Source organism: Ahaetulla prasina, chromosome 6 (genome assembly GCF_028640845.1).
Source record: "Ahaetulla prasina isolate Xishuangbanna chromosome 6, ASM2864084v1, whole genome shotgun sequence".
In the NCBI taxonomy this organism is placed as follows: Eukaryota; Metazoa; Chordata; class Lepidosauria; order Squamata; family Colubridae; genus Ahaetulla; species Ahaetulla prasina.
In genome coordinates, this window is record NC_080544.1 from 100,927,492 (window position 1) to 100,952,471 (window position 24,980).

Here is a 24,980-nt window from a genome sequence, read left to right on the forward strand (position 1 = left end):
ACGAAGGAGCCGTTCTAGCTTGTTTCTTGTCGGTGGTACTTTTCTCGCCGCCCGGCGCAAAGATGGCGGTGTGGCTTCAGCCCTGAGCGTTCGCTGCAAAGGACGACGGCGAGCTTCGCGGCTTTGCCCAAACCAGAGATGGCGGCCATGAGTCTCCTTCTGAGAATGGCGGGCCGGGCCGGGCTCCGGCAGCCGCTGACCTTGTCCGCGGGGCTCGGGCGGACTGCCCTGCTAGGACCGAGTGCCAGTCGCTCCGGAGTGATCGGTAGGGACGGGCTGGGGTAGCAGGAGATGCTCGGAGACTTCCAGGCCAATTGACCTTGGAAGCCGCCAGAGCTGGGAAGCGTGTCGAGATGCCCCTGAAGGTGGCGAGGGAAATGTCCTCCCTCCTGCAGGAGCTTCACCTGTTGAGTTTCCACCCTTCCGCCTTTCCTTCAGGAGCTGCTATTTTTTTCCTCACAACAGCCTTGTGAGGTAGGTTGGGCTGAGCTCCCGAGTCCTCGTCAAAAAGGCTCTGGCGAAATGGATTTTCTTTCCAGGCTTGCGTTTAGGGTTATAAAGAGCTGGTGTCCCTGGCGCTGTTTCTTTTTTTAAATGCATATAGAATAGAATAGAATAGAATAGAATAGAATTTTATTGGCCAAGTGTCATTGGACACACAAGGAATTTGTCTTTGGTGCAGATGCTCTCAGTGTACATAAAAGAAAAAGAAAAAAAAACATCAAAGGTACAACATTTACAACACAAATGATGGTCATAGGTTGCAATTTAACCCTTAATGATATGATGACTAGAATAGAATAGAATAGAATTTTTTTATTGGCCAAGTGTGATTGGACACACAAGGAATTTGTCTTGGTGCATATGCTGTCAGTGTGCATAAAAGAAAAGATACGTTCATCAAGGTACAACATTTACAACACAATTGATGGTCAATATATCAATATAAATCATAAGGATTGCCAGCAACAAAGTTACAGTCATACAGTCATAAGTGGAAAGAGATGGGTGATGGGAACTATGAGACAATTAATAGTACTGCAGATTTAGTAAATAGTTTGACAGTGTTGAGGGAATTATTTGTTTAGCAGAGTGATGGCCTTCGGGAAAAAACTGTTCTTGTGTCTAGTTGTTCTGTTGTGCAGTGCTCTATAGCGTCATTTTGAGGGTAGGAGTTGAAACAGTTTATGTCCTGGATGTGAGGGATCTGCAAATATTTTCACGGCCCTCTTCTTGATTCGTGCAGTATACAGGTCCTCAATGGAAGGCAGGTTGGTAGCAATTATTTCTTCTGCAAGTCATCATATTATATAATCATATCATATTATGATGACTACAAAGAAAACTGACTTCGAGGTGGCTAAAGAAAGACAGGCCTAGATGCCAGCAATAGTACAGATTTAAAACAAATCACTTAAAGTTTTAACTTTAAAGTTAAACTTTAAAGACGGTTTAAAGTTAGAACGGCAGTGATAAAAGGGGCTTGTGACCGTTTTTCACACTTACAACTTGCCGTATCCACATAGTCATGGGATCAAAAAATTTGAATGCTTAGCGACCGACTCATATTTATGATGGTTGCAGTGTCCCAGGGTTGTGGGGTCACTTTTGGGGATCTTCTGATGAGAAAAGTCAATGAGGAAACCAGATTCACTTAACAAGCATGCTATTAACTGCAGTGCTTCATTTAACAACTGTGGCACAAAAGGTCGTAAAATGGGGCAAAGTTCACTCATCAACAAACATTTTGGCTTCAGTTTGATGATAAGTTGAGGACTACCTGTATACTGTAAGCTTTACAACTTTGCTACTACCTAATGGCTCTCTGTTGGCATCCCAGATCTATTAACTCTAATATGATTATTCAAACCAAGGACCGTTCTTTGTGAAAACACATTGTGTTATCAAGCAAATCTTACAAGAATTTCTCAGTCGTGTGGAGTTCCCCCTTTATTTTTCCTACTGCAGGATAGCTGTGTGTGAAAGGCATCCTGAAAAATAAAGCAACAATTGCAGAGCTGTTTTGCATTCTGAAAAAAGATTGCAGAAGTAACTGTTGACTTGTACTAAGATGCCAATTTAATTTTTCAGTGTCACTGCGCCATGCCAGTGAGGGAAAAAAGATGCTTTTCATCAGAGCAACACGGTTTTATGATCAGCGGTTTTTGAGATTACTGGTAAGTTTAGGAACAGGGTCTGGAAAAAAGCAGTTTTAGACTGCGTGAAAAGAAATATAGTTTTCAAATCACAGGAATGGTTAGCTTCACTTTATTCCATTTTTCTCCAGTACTATCTAATACTGGGCATCACTCTCTAAGAAGGATTTGAAAAACTGGCTGAGATGCCGAGTGGATTGATAGGTGTTGTGACCAAGGCCCAAGTAGTGATTACTAAACACAATTCAGTCCTCAACAAACTTATTTTATTAAAACAGCTGAGAATTAATTCATTCTCAGCTTAGTCCAGAACAAAATTCTTACTAGACCTTTGGCCTTATCACTTTGATGTCTTTGGCAACCTGCCAAAGGCTTTTCTTGGCAAAACCCCCACAAAGTTCAAGAGACGCTGACAAGAAGCACGGAAATCAACGTTGCTTTCCTACAAAGAACCCAAGGGCTCGTTGCTGCTCTTTTAAGCCTTATGGGAGTGGCCAATCATCTTCTGGCCTTACTCCTGAGTTGTCCTTTTTTCTTCAGCTGCTCTTGCCTTCCGGCAGCTTTGCATGCGTGCACTAGGAACAGACTCCTCCTGTTCCTCTGTCTCTTTGCTGTCCGCCTCTAGAGGCTCTGGAGTCCATGCATCGTTCCCAGATGGCCCTGGCTCCATCTCTGCCTCCAATGCAGAGCCCTCATCCCTTCCCCTGACTCCAGGACTGGCCCATTGTCCTCCCCACCCTCCTCACTGTCTGACTCTGTTGCCAGCTCCATGGGCTGCTGGTGGACCACAACACTAGGAGAGTAAAAATTAAATCTTGTGGAAAAGGGTGAGGGAGTTGGTAATGTTTTTCTAAGAAGTCTGAGGTAACAATAGAACAGACTTGAAATGGACCTTGGAGGTCTTCTAGTCCAACCCCTCCGCTCAAGCAGGAGACCCTATACCAGTGATGGCTAACCTTTTCCGGACTGAGTGCCCAAAGTGTGCATGTGCATGCCTGAACCCCCCAAATGCAATGCACACGTGGCCCCTGTGCATGTGCCCTGCCCTCTGCATGCACACCGCTACATGCATGCATATGGCCCCCTGCACGCGCCCCTGCGCATGCGCACACGCCCCCTGCGCACATGGCAGAAACCCAAAGACCAGCTAGCCGGCAGGAGGCATGCACGGATGCACGGCGGAGCTGAACTGGGGCGACGGCTTGAATGCCTATAGAGAGGGCGCTGTCTGCCACTTGTGGCACGCGTGGCATAGATTCGCCATCACGGCCCTATACCATTTCAAACAAGTGGCTGTCCGGTCTCAAAAACCTCCAGTGATGGAGCGCACACAACTTCTGGTTCTCACAGACCAGCTGTCCAGCACGCATGCGCGCATTGGAACCCGGAAGAGAAAAGCTGGCTGGTGCGCATGTGTGCGACAGAACCCAGAAGAGCAGCTGGCGATTGCGCACGTGCCCACAGAGAGGGCTCTGCATGCCACCTCTGGCATGTGTGCCATAGGTTCACAATCACGGTTATTGCCTGTTACGTTAGCCTTTTTTAAATACCTGAAATGATGTAGTGCAAATATAAGTTATTTTTCCCCTCTACACTATAGGATACCCCAAACCGTGCAAACCTAAAAAGCAGATTCCAACTATATGTTAAGGAAGCCTCTTACATAAAGTAGTTTGATAGTGGATATAATTACTCTCAGAAGTGATAATCTTTCCTTACTGGAGGTATTAAAGAGCAGACATTTATCAGGGATGCCTTAATTTAGATTCCTTTCTTGCTGTGGGGCCATAAATAAAAATGAATGAAATGAATTTGGATTTCTGTACTGGACCATTTCTAAATGCTCCTAAAATTTATTGCATTTAATCTTTCAGTGATCCTGAAAATTCTGGGAATTTTCTGCATATATCTCAGGGTGGGAAAAAAGTACACTAATAATAATTCAGCTTGTAGGTTCATAAATAAAGAGTGAAAAATTTGTGGACTTGCTTTGTACTGACTTTGCTGTTTCCCCCCCACCTCATTTTTTTTAAACAGAATTGGTATGTTATGTTAACTGGAATCCCAATGCTTTTGGTTATAGCCTATGCTAATATCTATATTGGTAAGTACCTCTGCACCTTAGAATCTTCTGTTCTGGTTTGTGCTGCTGAATATTGCAGATAATTGTATCATTTCTGAACGACTGCTGTTTCAGTGATATTGAATTAATTCTGTTTTCCTTGTACAAGAGAAGAACCATAAAGTAAATGTTTATGGAGATACTTAATCATCCACATCATGGTTGTTACAAAGGTGCTTTTTCCAAAAGGAAACTGGACTTTCTTTGTCCCCCCCCCTTTGAAAATGTTTCGGCTCTCATCCAAGAAGCTTCTTCAGTTCTAACTGACTGGTGGTGAATGTAAGTGAAATATTTCCAAAGGGGTGGGGAGGGGAGGAGGAAAGTCTGGGTTCCTTTTGGAAAAAGCATCTTTGGGAAGAACCATCATTCTTCTCCATTATGTGCCCTCCAGTTATTTGGACTTCAAATCAATTCCCTTGGAATTTCAGAAATTTCAGTCTAATTAATTACCAGCTTGATAATGGCTGGGCTACAGAATTTTTTAAAAAGCCTTTCAGGAGATGTTTCTTGATGGTTTTCTGCTTTTTCTTGGCTTATGGAATTGATAATGGACTATATCATGTTGTAACTTCACGGATCTCTTTATTATAAGGAAATTTGGCTTAATAAAATCTAAAGCTCCTAGCTTTCTGGATGCATGTTCAAAGTGCTCTTTTTATTTGTTTGCTTCTTTTTATGCTGTAGCCTAAAGGTGCTTTCTTAATTATGTCCCATTGTGATATACCCCGATTGTGAAATTCCCATTTCCTTTCGATAATGTTGTCAATCTTCCGTTTCCAGCCCCAAATTGAGACATATTGATCATCCACAAATTTTTTTTTTCATAAAAAAAGTTTTATTTTTACAATCATATCAAACAATTCATCCAATGTACAGTTATATACAATTAGTCGGGCTTGCCCAGTCACCACCCCCCTTTTTAACACTCTTCCCTCTTCTACCTTCTTTTACTTTCCAAACTTTCCTCTCCTTCTCTTATCTACATCCTCTCCTCCCTCCACCCTACACCTTCCTTCTCCCTCTTCTACCCCTCTTCCTTCCTCTTCTCCTCTTTCCTACCTCCTACTCTCTCTTTTCTCCCTCCCCACCATTCTAAAATGATAACTGGGCAGACTCGACCCTACATTAATTATATTTATACATCTTCAATAATCCCTGTACATTAACCATCACTCCATCTCTACCCTCAACCCCCCAATTCCCCTCCCTCTTACCCCCCACTCCCCACCCCGACTTCCCAGAACAAAATGCAGGGTATCAAAACTAACAATCATAATCCAAAATAATTCCTAAATTATAATCTCTAGTCATTCCACACTTAATCACACTCTCAATTCCCCTCTCCTTCAGAAATATATCTAATACAAAATATTTCCTAAATTTACTCATATGCTATTCGATATTTTTTTATCTGATACTTATTTTGAATATAATCAATCCACATTTTCCATTCTAAAATATATTTTTCTTGTGTATAGTCTTTCAAGTAAGCAGAGATTTTTGCCATTTCTGCCAGATTTGATACTTTGAGTGTCCATTCTTCAATTGTAGGTAATTCTTCTTTCTTCCAATATTGAGCAATCAAAAGTCTTGCGGCTGTTATTAAGTTCAAAATCAATTTAGTCTCTATAGCTGTACAATCCATAATTATTCCTAGTAGAAAGAACTGCGGAGTAAACTTAATCTTCTTTTTCAAAATATTCTGCATGATCCACCATACTTTAATCCAAAATGCTTTAACTTTTTTACAAGTCCACCATATATGGTAATAAGTGGCATCCTCACAATCGCATCTCCAACATTTAGCCTGTACATTAGGATACACACATGACAACTTTCTGGGGTCTAAATGCCATCTATAAAACATCTTATAAAATTTTCTCTCATATTTTGCGCTTGTGTAAATTTAACATTCCTCACCCAAATTCTTTCCCAAGTTTCCAACATTATTGGTTGCTGAAAATTTTGTGCCCACTTAATCATACAATCCTTAACCAATTCAGTCTCTGAGTCTATTTCTACTAATACATTATACAACCTCTTAATATGCTGTTGGCCTTGATCTCTCATTTGTTTTAACAAATTATCCTCAGTTTGCTTAACACCTATTTTTTGATCTAATTTCCATCTAGCTTGTAATTGTCCATATTGGAACCATGTATAATTTTTCCCTTCTTCCCCCATCTTTTCTCTGGATTTTAATTGTAATTCCCCCTTTTCCATACAAAGAAGTTCTTTATAGGTAACTACCTCCATCTTTTGATATATATTTATATTTTCTATCATGTGTCTCGGGATTGCCCATATTGGAATCTTTCCATCTAATTTATATTGATATTTCCTCCAGACCCTCAATAATGCATTTCTAATTATATTATTTTAAAATATTTTATCTACTTTCTTATCATATAATAAATAGGCATGCCACCCATATAACAAACCATAACCTTCTATATTCAAAACTCTTTCCTCAGTTAAATTAATCCAATCAGTAATTAATGATAAGACAACTGCTTCATAATACAATTTTAAATTAGGCATTTTAAGACCCCCCCTTCCCTTGTATCCTGCATTATTTTTAATTTTATTCTTGGTTTTTTGCCCATCCATACAAATTTATTAACCCCCTTTTGCCATTCCTGTAATTTGATATCATTCTTAAACACCGGTATCATTTGAAACAAAAATAGAAACCTGGGCAAAACATTCATTTTTATAGCCGCTATTCTTCCCAATAAAGATAGTTGTAACTTCTTCCAATTCTCCATTTCTTTCCATACCTTCTGCCACAATACCTCATAATTATTTTTGTATAATTTGACATTTGAAGCTGTAATATATATTCCTAAATATTTAACCTTTTTAACGATTTCAAAACCTGTAGTTCTTTCTAACTCTTCTTTTTGTTGTATATTCATATTTTTAGTTGTCATCTTTGTCTTTTGCTGATTCACCTTAAATCCAGATACTTTGCCATACTGACCAATTATATCTTTTAAACCAGTAGCTGAGTATATTGGTTGAGATACAGTAACAACCAAGTCATCTGCAAAAGCTCTTAAACCTGTAATCTTCCCTTTATTCGATCGGAACCACGTATTTTATTCAGAAGAATTTCTAAAGTTAAAATAAAAAGTAATGGAGACAGGGGACATCCCTGTCTCGTCCCTTTTCCAATTTTAAAAGTTTCTGTTAACCCACCATTTACTATTATTTGTGCTGTTTGCTTCTGATATATTGCTTTAATTGCATGGATAAAATAATCCCCAAATTGCATTTTTTCTATTACTTTAAACAAAAACTGCCAATCCAATCTATCAAAAGCTTTTTCAACATCCAAAAAAGAGAATGCCGCTGAGACTTGGTTGTTTCGTTCCAAATATTCAAGTAAATTTACAATTTGCCTCACATTTTATCTCATCTGCCTACCTTTAATAAATCCTGACTGATCATTATGAATTATTTGATTCATCACTGGCATTAATCTATTAGCAAGTATCTTGGCAAATATCTTATAATCAGTATTTAAAAGTGATATAGGCCTATAATTCTCTGCTTTAATACCATCTCGATCTTCCTTCGGTATTAACGAAATAAAGGCTGTCCTCCATGAAGGGGGAACATCTCCTCCCATTTGAATTTTATTAAATAACTCTTTAAGTGGTTCAACCATCTCATTTTGTAAATTTTTATAATAAACAGCTGTTAAACCATCTGTACCTGGTGCTTTACCGATTTTAAGTTGCTTAATTGCTAACAAAATTTCCTCTGAAGTAATTAATTGATTCAGTTCTTCTCTTTGATTTTCTGTAAGCTCACAAATATTTTGTTGTTGTAAATATCTTTCTATCTCTGTATCATCAATCATATCCCTAGTATATAACTTACTATAATACTCTAAAATGCTTTTTTAATCAAGTTCTTTTGATAAACTTCCTTACCCCTATATTCTATTTTATCAATCGTTCGTGATTTCTGTTTTTTCCTTATTAAATAGGCAAGCCATCTTCCTGGCTTATTGGCATTATTAAACGTATTATGTTTTACATATTGTAAATTAATTGCTACTTGATCTGCCATCAACATGTTAAACTGACCTCTTAATATATTTATTGATTCTTTTATTTTACTATTTCCTGGGCTATTTATCAATAACTGTTCTTTCTTTTTAATTTCCTCTTCCAATTCCTTTTTCTTTTTCTGCAATTTATTTTTGTATTTAATATTCATTTGTATAAGATTTCTCTCATATTTTGCGCTTGTGTAAATTTAACATTCCTCACCCAAATTCTTCCCAAGTTTCCAACATTATTGGTTGCTGAAAATTTTGTGCCCACTTAATCATACAATCCTTAACCAGTTCAGTCTCTGAGTCTATTTCTACTAATACATTATACAACCTCTTAATATGCTGTTGGCCTTGATCTCTCATTTGTTTTAACAAATTATCCTCAGTTTGCTTAACACCTATTTTTTGATCTAGTTTCCATCTAGCTTGTAATTGTCCATATTGGAACCATGTATAATTTTCCCCTTCTTCCCCCATCTTTTCTCTGGATTTTAATTGTAATTCCCCCTTTTCCATACAAAGAAGTTCTTTATAGGTAACTACCTCCATCTTTTGATATATATTTATATTTTCTATCATGTGTCTCGGGATTGCCCATATTGGAATCTTTCCATCTAATTTATATTGATATTTCCTCCAGACCCTCAATAATGCATTTCTAATTATTTTTTAATATTTTATCTACTTTCTTATCATATAATAAATAAGCATGCCACCCATATAACAAACCATAACCTTCTATATTCAAAACTCTTTCCTCAGTCAAATTAATCCAATCAGTAATTAATGATAAGACAACTGCTTCATAATACAATTTTAAATTAGGCATTTTAAGACCCCCCCCTTTCCCTTGTATCCTGCATTATTTTAAATATTTTATCTACTTTCTTATCATATAATAAATAAATAAAAGTAATGGAGACAGGGACATCCCTGTCTCGTCCCTTTCCCAATTTTAAAAGTTTCTGTTAACCCACCATTTACTATTATTTGTGCTGTTTGCTTCTGATATATTGCTTTAATTGCATGGATAAAATAATCCCCAAATTGCATTTTTCTATTACTTTAAACAAAACTGCCAATCCAATCTATCAAAAGCTTTTCAACATCCAAAAAAGAGAATGCCACTGAGACTTGGTTGTTTCGTTCCAAATATTCAAGTAAATTTACAATTTGCCTCACATTATATCTCATCTGCCTACCCTTAATAAATCCTGACTGATCATTATGAATTATTTGATTCATCACTGGCATTAATCTATTAGCAAGTATCTTGGCAAATATCTTATAATCAGTATTTAAAAGTGATATAGGCCTATAATTCTCTGCTTTAATACCATCTCGATCTTCCTTCGGTATTAACGAAATAAAGGCTGTCCTCCATGAAGGGGGAACATCTCCTCCCATTTGAATTTTATTAAATAACTCTTTAAGTGGTTCAACCATCTCATTTTGTAAATTTTATAATAAACAGCTGTTAAACCATCTGTACCTGGTGCTTTACCGATTTTAAGTTGCTTAATTGCTAACAAAATTTCCTCTGAAGTAATTAATTGATTCAGTTCTTCTCTTTGATTTTCTGTAAGCTCACAAATATTTTGTTGTTGTAAATATCTTTCTATCTCTGTATCATCAATCATATCCCTAGTATATAACTTACTATAATACTCTAAAAATGCTTTTTTAATCAAGTTCTTTTGATAAACTTCCTTACCCCTATATTCTATTTTATCAATCGTTCGTGATTTCTGTTTTTTCCTTATTAAATAGGCAAGCCATCTTCCTGGCTTATTGGCATTATTAAACGTATTATGTTTTACATATTGTAAATTAATTGCTACTTGATCTGCCATCAACATATTAAACTGACCTCTTAATATATTTATTGATTCTTTTATTTTACTATTTCCTGGGCTATTTATCAATAACTGTTCTTTCTTTTTAATTTCCTCTTCCAATTCCTTTTTCTTTTTCTGCAATTTATTTTTGTATTTAATATTCATTTGTATAAGATTTCCTCTCATATAAGCCTTGCTAGCGTCCCAAATCATCTCTATAGATGTCTCTTTTTTCATATTCATAATAAAAAATTCTTTCATTTGCTTTTTACATTCATTTACATTTTGTTCATATTTAAACAAATTCTCATTCAACCTCCATGATCTCCTAGCCTCCTTTTCCCGATCAAATTCAATCCAAACCGGACTATGATCAGATAGAGTTCTTGAACAAATCTTAGTCTTCTTCACTCTAGAATACAAATCATTAGAAATCAAAATAAAATCAATCCTCGAAAATGATTGATGCCTATCAGAAAAGAAGGTATTATGTTCTCTCCAAATATCTCTTAATTCCAAGTCCTCCATCATTTCAAAAAAAGCCTTTGGTAATTTCGCCCGGCTTGACATCTTCCTTAAACTTTTTTTGTCTTTTTGAGTATCCAACATACCATTCCAATCACCCATTAATATATATGATTTATAATCCCAAAATACTATTTTTTTATGTAAAAACTTGAAAATTTTTTCTTGTTGTTGATTCGGAGCATAAACTCCTATTAATAATGTCTTCTTTCCCTCCAACAAAAGTTCAATAGCAATGTATCTTCCTTGCTTATCCACCTCAATTAATTTTGCTGATATATCCTTTATATATATAACTAAACCGTTTTTTTTTTCCGAAGAGGAGGCAACAAAATGTACTCCCAGTTTTGAATTTATCAAATATTTCTGGTCTAAAGATCTAATATGTGTTTCTTGTAAACAGGTAATGTCATTTTTAAATTGTTTCAAATAATGAAATACTTTCCTTCTCTTCTGCGGTGAATTCAAACCATTAACATTCCAAGATAATAGTTTAATTGCCATTATCGGCCAAAGGAAACTTTTGGAACACTAGCCGCAGATCACATTTTGCTTTAGGCCTTGCTCCTCCCACTGTTTCCGTTGTAGTAGTTGCCAGTTGTTGTTGTGCCTTCATCTCTTGTTCCTTGCGTTTAGCAGCAGCTCTTGTCAGCCTTTGTTCTTTTGAATCTGAACCCGTCGTAGGTATTTCCAACACTTGTAATAAATCTTCTTCCATCACAATCTGTTCTTGTACCTGCTTCACTTCTCTTTCCTTCACTTCAGCCTCCCTTCTTCTAGCTTCCAATGGGGGAAGACTTCCAACTTTTAATGCCTCAACATAAAATTCTCTTGCTTTTCCAACTGTATTGAGACAATGTACTTTCCCTGCATAATATACTATTATACCAGTTGGAATATCCCATCTATATTCAATCTGACATTTTTTAAGTTCATTCACCAGGAAGGCAAATTCCTTCCTAGCCCTTAACATTTTTGGTGGAATTTCCTTTAATATTAAAATATCTTGACCAGCAACCTGAATCTTCTCCCCCTTATATGAGGCTTGCAAAATCTGATTTCTCACTGTTCTATTTGTAAAATAAATAACAACATCCCTTGGCAACTTTTTTTGCCTTGCTATCCAAGAATTCACACGATATATTTTATCAAGTTGATAAGCCACATCTGCTGGACAAGCTTTCTAATATCTCAGCAAATACTTCAGAAAAAAAATCCCTTAAATTCTCTTCTTTATTTTCTTTCAAGCCACAGATTCTTAGAGCAAATTCCATATTTCTATATTGTATCAAAACTATTTCATCATCTGTTTTTTCCATTTTACTTTGAAATTCATCCATTTTATTTTCTAATTTTGAGTTATGTTGCTTAATTTCTTCAACTTCCTCTTCTAATAAAATCACATTTGTTGCCAAACTTTGTACTGCAATTACAAATCCTTCTTTAACTTCTTTATTTCCCACTTGAATTTCTAATATCTGCTCTTTCATTTCAGACATCTCATCAGTTATTACTTTAAATTTTTCTTGTATAAAGTCTTTTAAGTTCTCTTGTAACGCCTCTAAATTCAATGTTCTAGTCTCTGCTGTATGAGCTGGAGAGGCACCAGCTGATGAAATTCCAGAGCCCTTTGTTACAGTAGACTTTAATTGTTTGGCTGCCATCTTCTATAAAATTATTTATTTATTTATTTATTTCCAACTTAATATTCACTTTAAATCTTCTTAACCTCTGAGAAACACAGTCTTTTAAAGCAATATTTAAAAATCTCCCCTAGATTCTATCAGCAGGCAGCAAAGAGTTAAAGAGTTAAAGTAGCAAATAACATGCAATTTACCAGCAGCAGACGGCAAACACTAAAAGTATCACTTTTGCTTTCCACTCCTTAGCTTGTTAACAATTCACCTCCATTTTCTTGCTGTTTTCAAGCTTGTTACAAAGTAACGGGGAATTGGCTTGGCTACTTGCATAAAGTTCTCCCACTTTCGTTCTGTCCGGTATAATCCTTTATTGTCCAAAATAAATCTCGGCGTTTGGTCGTGGTGATTGGTTCCGCCAAAGCAGAAAAATCCTCGGATCTGGAGCACTTCGGGTTGCTGGAGGGAACTTAACCCTTCAAACCCCTTTTTTCTCAGGGGCTTTAGGGAAGCTCTACCTCTGCCCTCAGCTCACCACTTCTTCTTCTCCCGAAGAGGGGTTTTTTCGAACCACTGGACAGCAGATTTAAGCTGTCCTAGCGATTCCACATAATCCAGAGGTTGGTGATCGTAAAGATCACCGCCATCACCTATGGTGCCAAACAGGAAGTCGATCATCCACAAATTTATTAAATTGGTGCTGCTCTTTGGTATTTCCCTACATCGTAGCTTTAAAGGAGTTTATGGTTTTAAGCTTGTTAAATGGGTTTATGTTGTGTTGCAATCATTCTTTTTTTATTTATTAGAAATGTTTTTAATTGTTCCCCTCTTTGGAATCATTTTTTTTTAAATGGATTAAAATGATAACAGAAAGATGAGGATTGGCATGATGCAAAATGTGAATCAAAACATCAAAAAGTATTGCATAATCTCTGCAGCGTAAAAGTACAATACATGTTATATTTTTTGTTTTATTTTTAGATAGCTGTGGAAGCTATTTATTTCCCATTGAATTTGGTGAATAAATCTGTATTCAATAGGATTACAAATGTAGAGATTATCCTCCTGTTAGGCTGCCAATAAACTGACTGGCAACATTTGTTGACTTTGTGTTCTTCCATCAGTATGTTTTTATATGTCTATTGCACTGAAACACAATGACCTTGTCTCTGCCTAGGTCAAGCTGAATTGGCTGAAATCCCAGAAGGTTATGTTCCAGAACATTGGGAGTATTATAAAGTAAGTACAAAACCTGAAGAAAAAAATTGTGAATTTTGTAAATCAGCCTTAGGAGAATAAAACTCTTGAAAGTTAGATTAAGCAAATTGGAATGTATTTGTAATTGGCTTCACGTTTTTATTCTCCAATTTGTTGTATTGATTATGAAATGTGAAATTTAATATTTAACACCAGAACTAGACACAAGAACAATTTTCCCCGAATGCCATCACTCTGCTATGTGGGTTAGACAGCACCACCACCAGATGGATTTGTAACTGGCTGACCAACCGCACTCAACGTGTAGTCCTCAACGGAACTACATCCACATGGAGGGAAGTATGCAGTGGAGTACCCCAAGGCTCTGTTTTAGGCCCAGTACTCTTCAACATCTTCATCAATGACTTGGACGAGGGGATAGATGGGGAACTCATCAAATTTGCAGATGACACCAAGCTGGCAGGAATAGCCAACACTCCAGAAGATAGGCTCAAGTTACAGAAAGATCTTGACAGACTTGAACATTGGGCGCTATCTAACAAAATGAAATTCAACAGTGAAAAAAGTAAGGTTCTACATTTAGGCCAAAAAAACAAAATGCACAGGTACCGTATATGTGGTACCTTGCTCAATAGTAGTACCTGTGAGAGGGATCTTGGAGTCCTAGTGGATAACCATTTAGATATGAGCCAGCAGTGTGCAGCAGCTGTTAAAAAAGCCAACACAGTTCTGGGCTGCATAAACAGAGGGATAGAATCAAGATCACGTGAAGTGTTAGTGCCACTTTATAATGCCTTGGTAAGGCCACACTTGGAATATTGCATCCAGTTTTGGTCGCCACGATGTAAAAAAGATGTTGAGACTCTAGAAAGAGTGCAGAGAAGAGCAACAAAGATCATTAGGGGACTGGAGGATAAAACATATGAAAAACGGTTGCAGGAACTGGGTATGTCTAGTTTAACAAAAAGAAGGACTAGGGGAGACATGATAGCTGTGTTCCAATATCTTAGGGGCTGCCACAAAGAAGAGGGAGTCAGGCTGTTCACCAAAGCACCCGAGGGTAGAACAAGAAGCAGTGGGTGGAAACTGGTCAAAGAAAGAAGCAACTTAGAACTAAGGAGAAATTTCCTGACAGAACAATCAATAAGTGGAACGACTTGCCTTCAGAAGTTGTGAATGCTCCAACACTGGAAATTTTTAAGAAAATGTTGGATAACCATCTGACTGAGATGGTGTAGGGTTTCCTGCCTGGGCAAGGGGTTGGACTAGAAGGCCTCCAAGGTCCCTTCCAACTCTGATGTTATGTTATGTTATGTTATGTTATGTTATGTTATGTTATGTTATGTTATGTTATGTTATGTTATGTTATGTTATGTTATGTTATGTTATGTTATGTTATGCTAAACAAATAATTCCCTCAACATGTCAAACTATTCACTAAGGCTGCATTACTATTACTATTAATCTTCTCATTGTTCCTATCACCCATCTCCTGCCACTTATGACTGTATGACTGTAACCTTGTTGCTGGTATCCTTAAGATTTATATTGACTGTTTCCCTATTTTTTTATTTTTATTTTTTACATTTATATCCCGCCCTTCTCCGAAGACTCAGGGCGTCTTACATTGTGTAAGGCAATAGTCTCATTCTATTTGTATATTTATATACAAAGTCAACTTATTGCCCCCCCAACAATCTGGGTCCTCATTTTACCTACCTTATAAAGGATGGAAGGCTGAATCAACTTTGGGCCTGGTGGGACTCGAGCCTGCAGTAATTGCAGGCAGCTGTGTTTAATAACAGGCTATCTTACAGCCTGAGCCACACCGCGGCCCTATGACTATCATTAAGTACCGTATGATTCTTGACAAATGTATCTTTTCTTTTATGTACTCCGAGAGCGTATGCACCAAGACAAATTCCTTGTTCTGTCCAATCACACTTGGCCAATAAAGAATTTTAGTCTATTCTATTCTAATTATGTGCATGCACGATATTGTTAACAATCGTATTCACATCTGAATGGGTTTCTAAAGAATGTGTTTTCATTTAAACCCAGAACCTAGCAACATGTCTCCATGGTGGCATAGGACATATGAGAAATATCAGAGGAAGTTTTGGAAGCTGAGATTGGGGTGGTTCTGAAAAACAGTATATTTAACGGAAGGCAGATTGCAGAGTTTCGTTTTTCAAAGTTTTTGGACCTTGGTCCAACCACTTGATGCCTGTAGCTTCCTTCTGCAAGCAAAATACAATAGAGTGGATCACAATTATTTCCTAATGCCTGCTTTGGTTTTCCTTCCAGCATCCTATAAGTCGGTGGATTTCACGCTACATCTACAGTCCCCCTGAAAAGGAATATGAAAAGGAAATGGCTAGGTTATATATGGAATATGAGAAAAAGAAGTTAAGGTAAGAGAAACTAGAAGTGTACTTGTAGTTTTTTATTTCTTAATAGAAATGCCGAACAATTGTTTCAGGTGTGAGCTAGGAGCTGAGTGCTGTTTTGTTTATGTAGTTACCACTTAATTTGTTTCGTGCATTTTCATCCCACCGGAAGCTCAAGATAATACATATGGGAAGGATTGCATGTTAAATGATAAAAGGGGACAAAATATGTCATCATGTATTATATCATATTTTACTTTTTCTGTCATCCAGATCCTTCCTTCCTTCCTTCCTTCCTTCCTTCCTTCCTTCCTTCCTTCCTTCCTTCCTCCCTCCCTCCCTCCCTCCCTCCCTCCCTCCCTCCCTCTCAGATAGTACAGGTAGTCCTCAATTTATGACCACAATTGAGCCCAAAATTTCTGTGGGTAAACAAGATACTGTAGTTGTTGAGTTTTTGCCCATTTTCTGACCTTTCTTGCCATAGTTGACACGTGAATCACTGCAGTTGTTAAGCGAGTAACACAGTTGTTAAGTGAATCTGGATTCCCCATTGATTCTGCTTGTCAGAAGTTCGCAAAAGGTGATCACATGACTCTGGGATACTGCAACCGGCATAATACATGCCAGTTGCCAAGAGTCTGAACTTTGATCTCTTGACCACGGGGATGTTGTAAGGTGAAAAAACAGTCACTTTTTTCAGTATTGTTGTAACTTAAAACAGGCATTAAACAAATGCTTGTACATTGTGGACTACCTGTTTTTTTTTCTTTCCTGTTTTATACATTCTTTTGAGGTGGTTGTGATAAGATTTGAAAAGCCTTACTTATTTGGCAAAATGTATGTAGCTGCTTAGAGGGTGGCTTAGAGGTGGCTCAGTGGCTACGACGCTGAGCTTGTCGATCGAAAGGTCAGCAGTTCAGCGGTTCGAATCCCTAGTGCCGCGCAATGGGGTGAGCTCCCGTTCCTTGTCCCAGCTTCTGCCAACCTAACAGTTCGAAAGCACGTAAAAAATGCAAGTAGGAAAATAGGGACCACCTTTGGTGGGAAGGTAACAGCATTCTGTGTGCCTTTGGTGTTTAGTCATGCCGGCCACATGACCATGGAGATGCCTTCAGACAGCGCTGGCTCTTCAGCTTTGAAACAGAGATGAGCACCACCCCCTAGAGTAGGCAACAACTAGCACATATGTGCAAGGGGAACTTTTACCGTTTTCTGTAGCTGCTGCCCATCTCACATAAGTGACTCTAAGCAGTGTGCGAAGTTAAAGCAATGCAACAAAGTGGCTAAAAATTGCAAAAAAAAATAATCATTGAAAACATTGAAAGAAAATAAAAGTGATTGAATAACACAATATGTGGGAGAGCACATTCAGTTTTCCTAGCACTACAGCCATTTTGCATGTTATTGGATCCCCAGGCCAGATAACCAAGCCATGTCTTCAGGTCCCCTTTCTCTTTTCTTTTTGCACTTTTATCTTCCTTTCCCCCAACATTTCTTTTTGCCGCTTCTTCTTTTTTCCTTGCTTATTTTTTATTGCTGTTTCTTTGAAATTCAATAAAGTTTCACACAGGCACATAGAGAGAGACAGAGTATGTGTCCAAGAACTTCTGGGCCAATCTGAATCTGAGAGGAACGATATTCTTGAAGATGGATGTCACACAGAAAAGTTCTCCTTCTGAGTCTCAGGGCTCAAACCATGTTCAAACCATGCAAATATCTGTTCTGACCTAGGCTTCCTGAGAGAGCATAAATCACAATCGTTGTCCCCAAAATACTTTTATTGAGACGGCTGTGAATTATGGTCATTCACAGCCCGTAATTCACAAACAGTGTGAGGATTCCGACAGATGACTGCTCAACACAGTCTTTCAGGGTAATGTTGATAAGCACCCACCTTTATCTCCCTTGAAACGCTGCCAGAGACCTAATTGTCAATTAGTTTTGCAAGGCCAAATGGAGCACAGTCAAACAGACTTCTCAGAACTTGAATTGACTATATGAACTAATTGCTTCTTGCAAAGGTTCATGTCCATTTGCTCCTCTTTTATGTCTTATAGAAGGGGCCAATCATCTCCAAGCCTTACTCCTGAGTCGCCCTTTTTTTTTCTTAATTGTTCTTGCCTTCTGGCAGCTCTGCACATGCACACACTGGGAACAGGGTCACACTGTTCTTCTGCCTCGCTGATGTCAGATTCCAGAGGTTCCGGAGGCAGCACACAACTACCAGATGGCCCTGTTCCCCTCTCTGCCTCCAACACAGAGCCCTTGTCCAAGCCTTCCCCAGACTCCAGGACTTGCCTACGTTCCTCCCCAACCTCCTCACCGTCTAAATCTGCTGCCAGCTCCGCAGGCTGCTGGCGGGCCACAACAATATCTGCTGAGAGATAATCCAGTTTGATCCCTTACCCCAAGAGAGAATATTTTATCTAACCTTCACTTCCTTAGATGCATGTCTGACATTGTCTTTCAGAAAAAAATAATATGGATGCTTTCTGAAAAGCTAGGCTGAGTAACCAACTCATTAAAGCAACCACATCTCTATTCAGACTGGAGAGGAAGCTGTCTGAAAGACAGCAAGAGGACAGAGTTTATCTCTTCCTGATAGATATGGAGCAGTAGGAAATCTTAAATCTACAATTTAGATTTAGATTTTTCAACAATGGCCGTGCCATTGGAATTCTGGGAGTGGAAGTCCATTTGATTGGAGGTCAGCCAGGTTGGGGCAAGATGCTTAGTAAAAGGAGCGTGGTATCCAGTAGCATATAGTTTTCCATCTCTGCTTGTCAAATTAAACACAGTCCATTTTCTGTGCTATTGAAATATAATCACGTGGCTAATGTTAGAAAATATTGCTTCACAGGTTCTTTTTTCTCTTTCCTCTTCTTTCCTTTAACAGGAAATTGGAAGCAGAGGCAAAGCAACTGATGTTCCAAAGGGGGGATGGACCGTGGCATCAACATGACGCCCCAGGCACATCTATGGTTGATTATGCTCCTAAAGCAAACCCTGATTTCTGAGCATTTCAGCTGGAATCTCCAGCAGGCATCCCTGCAGAGCAGTTAAAATATGTAATGTATACCTAATTTAAATCACATTGTGTGCTGCCCAGGGTAGACAGAATTGGGCGGCCTTACGTGTGTAAATAAATAAATAAATAAATAAATAATAAATAAATAAATGTTCTTGTACTAGCTGAAAAACTTTTTTTTTTTCATTTGCTGTATCTTTTTCATATGTGTACTCCAGAATAAACCCCATTAGGTTTAATATAGTTCCCTACAACTTTATGATTTTATTTATATTCTGCCTTTCATTCCAGAGCACAAAGAGGCCTAGCTGGTGAGGTAAATTGAGCCAAGAAATTAACTGGCCCAGATCAACCAGCTGAGTGACTTTGGGCCGGTCCCTCTCACTCAGCCCAACCCACTTCACAAGATTGTTGTCGTGGGAAAAATAGGAGGAAGAAGGGGTGTTGGATATGTTTGCCTTGAGTTATTTCTAAAAAAAAAAAAGGGCCAGATAAAAATCACATGAACAAACCAGTATCTTCCATGGCCAGGGTGAGGTTTGAATCTGACTTTCTCCATATCTAGCCCACACCTTCATCCTTATACCACATGGAATCCTTTGGGATATAGCGCCAAAAATTTATAATGGGTATAAGAAGTAAGTTTCATTTTGAGAGTACCAGTTTCTTGCCTTGTCACTGTCTCTGTGAAACTTCTAATATAATTATTCAACTATACATGAATCATTTTTTTATTATGTTCCATCAAGTTGTTTTCAATTCCTACTGACTGTGGTATGTGGAGATTCTCAGTCGTCCAAGTCATGGTTGTCCCATAGATGCTTTATTTTTTCAAGAGGCAACTGGACTTTCTGGTTTTTCTTTGAAAACGTTTCGCTTCTCATCCAAGGAGCTTCTTCAGCTCTGGCCATTAGACCATTCCCCTAAGAAGCTGAAGAAGCTTCTTGGATGAAAAGCGAAACATCTTCAAAAAAACCCAGAAAGCCCAGTTGCCTCTTGAAAAAAAAGCACCTTTAGGATACTGGCTACATAGATTTTTTTCCATGACAGTCATTTGACTTGACATCCCCCTCCCAAAAATCCATTTTCATTCTCCCCTAAGATGCCATTTTCCAGAATTCCATCTCATTTCTGTGTTTGCAGAATATGAACACTTCCCTTTGAGATGAATAGATCCATCCATATTAATTGGTATGCACCTTTGGAGAAATACTAGATCAGTGATTGACAGGTTGGGTGATTTGTGCAATCACATGAATCCAACCATTATATTATGTTGGCAAATTGTGAGAACCAGACTACCATGTTAATTCAATATATTGGATGGCACCAAGTTTAAAAAATCATTTTTTCAGCATAGTTAATTGTATGAATGCAGCAATGTTGGTTAATCTGAGATTAACCTTACACACTGTAAGCCGCCCTGAGTCTTCGGAGAAGGGCGGGATATAAATGTAAATAAATAAATAAAAAAATTCAGTGTGTTGAGTGAACACAATCCAGTGGAGGAAACTTAGACAATTGGATTTAGGGAATCTTAGGTGAAAAGTCTACATCACCACCACCCCACGCCCCGTTTTTTGTTCCCAGGAGGCTTCAGGGAAGCCTGCTAGCACCAAAACGGGGGGCGGGGGGGTTTGCCCACGCATGTGGGGGGGAGCGGGGGGGTCATGCACACATGCATGGGATGGAGGGAGTGCGGGCATTGCACGTACATGTGCAGGGGGGCCCTGCAGGGAGGCATTGCATTATGGGTGTCGGCACGCACGCTTTCGGCACCCGAGGAAAAAAAGGTTAGCCATCATTGCCCTAGGGAGATACATCTGGCGGGACCAGAAGAAGGGCCTTCTCCGTGGTGGCTCCTTCCCTTAGGGGAATATCATCCAGAGGTGAAATGTAAAATTTGTTACTACTGGTTCTGTGGGCGTGGCTTGGTGGGGAGGGTAATGTGACTGGGTGAGCGTGGCCAACTTTTTTTTTTTTTACTTTTAAAAGCATTTTTTCTACAACCTCTTCAGACAATAAACAATATCGGACTTCTGAAAAGTATAAGCATGCATATGTATTCAGTACTTGGTTTGGGCCCCTTTTGCATCAATTACTGCCTCGATGCGGCATGGCATGGATGCTATCAGCCTGTGGCACTGCTGAGGTGTTATGGAAGACCAGGATGCTTCAATAGCGGCTTTCAGCTCTTCTGCATTGTTCGGTCTCATGTCTCTCATCTTTCTCTTGGCAATGACCCATAGATTCTTTATGGGGTTCAGGTCACGCGAGTTTGCTGGCCAATCAAGCACAATAATCCCATGGGCATTGAACCAGGTTTTGGTACTTTTGGCAATGTGGGCAGGTGCCAAGTCCATCCAACTTCTTTTGCAATTATCTTTTGAGGCTTTCCCTCCTTATGGAGGGTTTCAGTGATGGTTTTCTGCACAACTGTCAGGTCAGCAGTCTTTCCCATGATTGTGATTCCTATTGAACCAGACTGAGAGACCATTTAAAGGCTCAGAAACCCTTTGCAGGTATTACGGCTTAATTAGCTGATTAGAGTGGGATACTTTGAGCCTAGAATATTGAACCTTTTCACAATATTCTAATTTTTGAGTTTCACCTGTATCTTTTATGTACACTGAGAGCATATGCACCAAGACAAATTCCTTGTGTGTCCAATCACACTTGGCCAATAAAGAATTCTATTCTGTTCTAATTTGAAAAGATTCCCCTATATACCAAATGCAAACTCCTTTTGAGACGTGAGCTCAGAATCAATCCTCTTAAAATGAAAACTGCACACAGTAACTTGCAAATAGTAATGCACTCATTGTCCCAAAAGGCTACATCATACAACCTGGATCATTTAAAAGCTTTAAAGATAATTAATCTACTTCAATGTATGTCTTGAGTTCACCATTATAAGCCCAAATTATTCCTTGGGGTGTCTGTATTATTTCTGATAGCTTGTCATGCATTCACACAGCAAAAACTACTCGCCTTTCTAATAAAAAGTGTATTGCACAAGAATAAAATCCTTGGTTACTTCTTGGGCACTAAGATGTTCCAGAATAGCGCACAATAGAAGCCTTAAAACAAGCTACTTTTAATCAGGTTAGGTAAAATCAAAATGGCGAATGCACTCCCAAATTGTTACATCCTACCTGAAATTTTGGGAAGGGATTAGTGTCTGCCATGTAGCACCAACCAAACTGGTTTATTTATTTATTTATTTATTTATTTATTTATTTATTTATTTATTTATTTATTTATTTATTTATTTATTTATTTATTTATTTATTTATTTATTTATTTATTTATTTATTTATTTATTTATTTATTTATTTATTTATTTATTTATTTATTTATTTATTTATTTATTTATTTATTTATTTATTTATTTATTTATTTATTTATTTATTTATTTATTTATTTATTTATTTATTTATTTATTTATTTATTTATTTATTTATTTATTTATTTATTTATTTATTTATTTATTTATTTATTTATTTATTTATTTATTTATTTATTTATTTATTTATTTATTTATTTATTTATTTATTTATTTATTTATTTATTTATTTATTTATTTATTTATTTATTTATTTATTTATTTATTTATTTATTTATTTATTTATTTATTTATTTATTTATTTATTTATTTATTTATTTATTTATTTATTTATTTATTTATTTATTTATTTATTTATTTATTTATTTATTTATTTATTTATTTATTTATTTATTTATTTATTTATTTATTTATTTATTTATTTATTTATTTATTTATTTATTTATTTATTTATTTATTTATTTATTTATTTATTTATTTATTTATTTATTTATTTATTTATTTATTTATTTATTTATTTATTTATTTATTTATTTATTTATTTATTTATTTATTTATTTATTTATTTATTTATTTATTTATTTATTTATTTATTTATTTATTTATTTATTTATTTATTTATTTATTTATTTATTTATTTATTTATTTATTTATTTATTTATTTATTTATTTATTTATTTATTTATTTATTTATTTATTTATTTATTTATTTATTTATTTATTTATTTATGACCAGGATGCTTCAATAGCGGCTTTCAGCTCTTCTGCATTGTTCGGTCTCATGTCTCTCATCTTTCTCTTGGCAATGACCCATAGATTCTTTATGGGGTTCAGGTCACGCGAGTTTGCTGGCCAATCAAGCACAATAATCCCATGGGCATTGAACCAGGTTTTGGTACTTTTGGCAATGTGGGCAGGTGCCAAGTCCATCCAACTTCTTTTGCAATTATCTTTTGAGGCTTTCCCTCCTTATGGAGGGTTTCAGTGATGGTTTTCTGCACAACTGTCAGGTCAGCAGTCTTTCCCATGATTGTGATTCCTATTGAACCAGACTGAGAGACCATTTAAAGGCTCAGAAACCCTTTGCAGGTGTTACGGCTTAATTAGCTGATTAGAGTGGGATACTTTGAGCCTAGAATATTGAACCTTTTCACAATATTCTAATTTTCTGAGATTGTGAATTTGGAGTTTTCATGAGCTGTCAGCCATAATCATCAAAATTATGACAAATCAAGGCATGAACTACCTCGCTTTGCATGTAATGAGTCTATCTCATATGTTAGTTTCACCTTTTAAGTTGCATTACTGAAATAAATGAACTTTTGCATGATATTCTAATTTTTTGAGTTTCACCTGTATCTTTTATGTACACTGAGAGCATATGCACCAAGACAAATTCCTTGTGTGTCCAATCACACTTGGCCAATAAAGAATTCTATTCTGTTCTAATTTGAAAAGATTCCCCTATATACCAAATGCAAACTCCTTTTGAGACGTGAGCTCAGAATCAATCCTCTTAAAATGAAAACTGCACACAGTAACTTGCAAATAGTAATGCACTCATTGTCCCAAAAGGCTACATCATACAACCTGGATCATTTAAAAGCTTTAAAGATAATTAATCTACTTCAATGTATGTCTTGAGTTCACCATTATAAGCCCAAATTATTCCTTGGGGTGTCTGTATTATTTCTGATAGCTTGTCATGCATTCACACAGCAAAAACTACTCGCCTTTCTAATAAAAAGTGTATTGCCCAAGAATAAAATCCTTGGTTACTTCTTGGGCACTAAGATGTTCCAGAATAGCGCACAATAGAAGCCTTAAAACAAGCTACTTTTAATCAGGTTAGGTAAAATCAAAATGGCGAATGCACTCCCAAATTGTTACATCCTACCTGAAATTTTGGGAGGGGATTAGTGTCTGCCATGTAGCACCAACCAAACTGGTTTATTTATTTGTATCTCGCCTTTATTATTTTTACAAATAACCCAAGGCGGCAAACATACCTAATAGTACATCTTCTTCCTATTTTCCCCAGAACAACCCTGTGAGGTGGGTTGGACTGAGTGTCTTGACCCAAGGTCACCCAGTTGGCTATCATGCTTAAAAAGGGATTTGAACTCATGGTCTCCCAGTTTCTAGCCTAGTGCCTTAACTACTAGGTTTTAGGGCTTTTAGGGCTCAGTATATCAACACAGAAAAGAGTTTTACTAGATTTGGAGTATGGCCATATTGGAGAAGGTTAGGTAAAAAAACCTCCCTTAGTTTGCCCACCCCAGACATCAAACCAAGATGTATGGGTAGTCCTCGACTTACGACCACAATTGAGCCCAGAGTTTATGTTGCCAAGTGAGAAATCCGTCCCATTTTACGACTTCTCTTGCCACGTTTGTTAAGTGAATTACTGCCGTTGTTAAATTAGTATCACAATTGTCAAGGGAATCTGGCTTCCCCATTGACTTTGCTTGTCAAAAGTGTGCAAAAGATGGTCACATGACCGGAATGCAAATCATGTGACCCTGGGGATGCTGCGACGGTCCTATGTGTGAAAAACGGCCATAAGTCGCTTTTTTTCAGTGCTCTTGTAACTTCAGATGGTCACTAAACAAACTGTTGTTAAGTTGATGATTACCTGTCCTTGGCTTGGA

The 24,980-nt window shown here is 37.2% G+C and overlaps 1 protein-coding gene across 1 annotated transcript; it reads left to right on the forward strand.

Annotated features, from left to right (window-relative positions):
* Positions 1–36: 36 nt before the first annotated feature.
* NDUFB5 (NADH:ubiquinone oxidoreductase subunit B5) lies at positions 37–19,143 on the forward strand. The gene is made up of 6 exons (XM_058189090.1): positions 37–265; positions 2,092–2,177; positions 4,194–4,260; positions 13,525–13,586; positions 15,873–15,979; positions 18,852–19,143. Exons 1-6 carry the CDS (start codon positions 139–141, stop codon positions 18,970–18,972), a joined length of 570 nt encoding a protein of 189 aa, XP_058045073.1. The 5' UTR covers positions 37–138; the 3' UTR covers positions 18,973–19,143.
* Positions 19,144–24,980: the final 5,837 nt, after the last annotated feature.

Coding starts and splice junctions, on each gene's coding strand:
- NDUFB5 (XM_058189090.1), top strand. CDS start 139: ATGGCGGCCATGAGTCTCCTTCTGAGAATGGCGGGCCGGGCCGGGCTC. Junction 266..2,091: donor CAGTCGCTCCGGAGTGATCG/GTAGGGACGGGC, acceptor TTAATTTTTCAG/TGTCACTGCGCCATGCCAGT. Junction 2,178..4,193: donor AGCGGTTTTTGAGATTACTG/GTAAGTTTAGGA, acceptor TTTTTTAAACAG/AATTGGTATGTTATGTTAAC.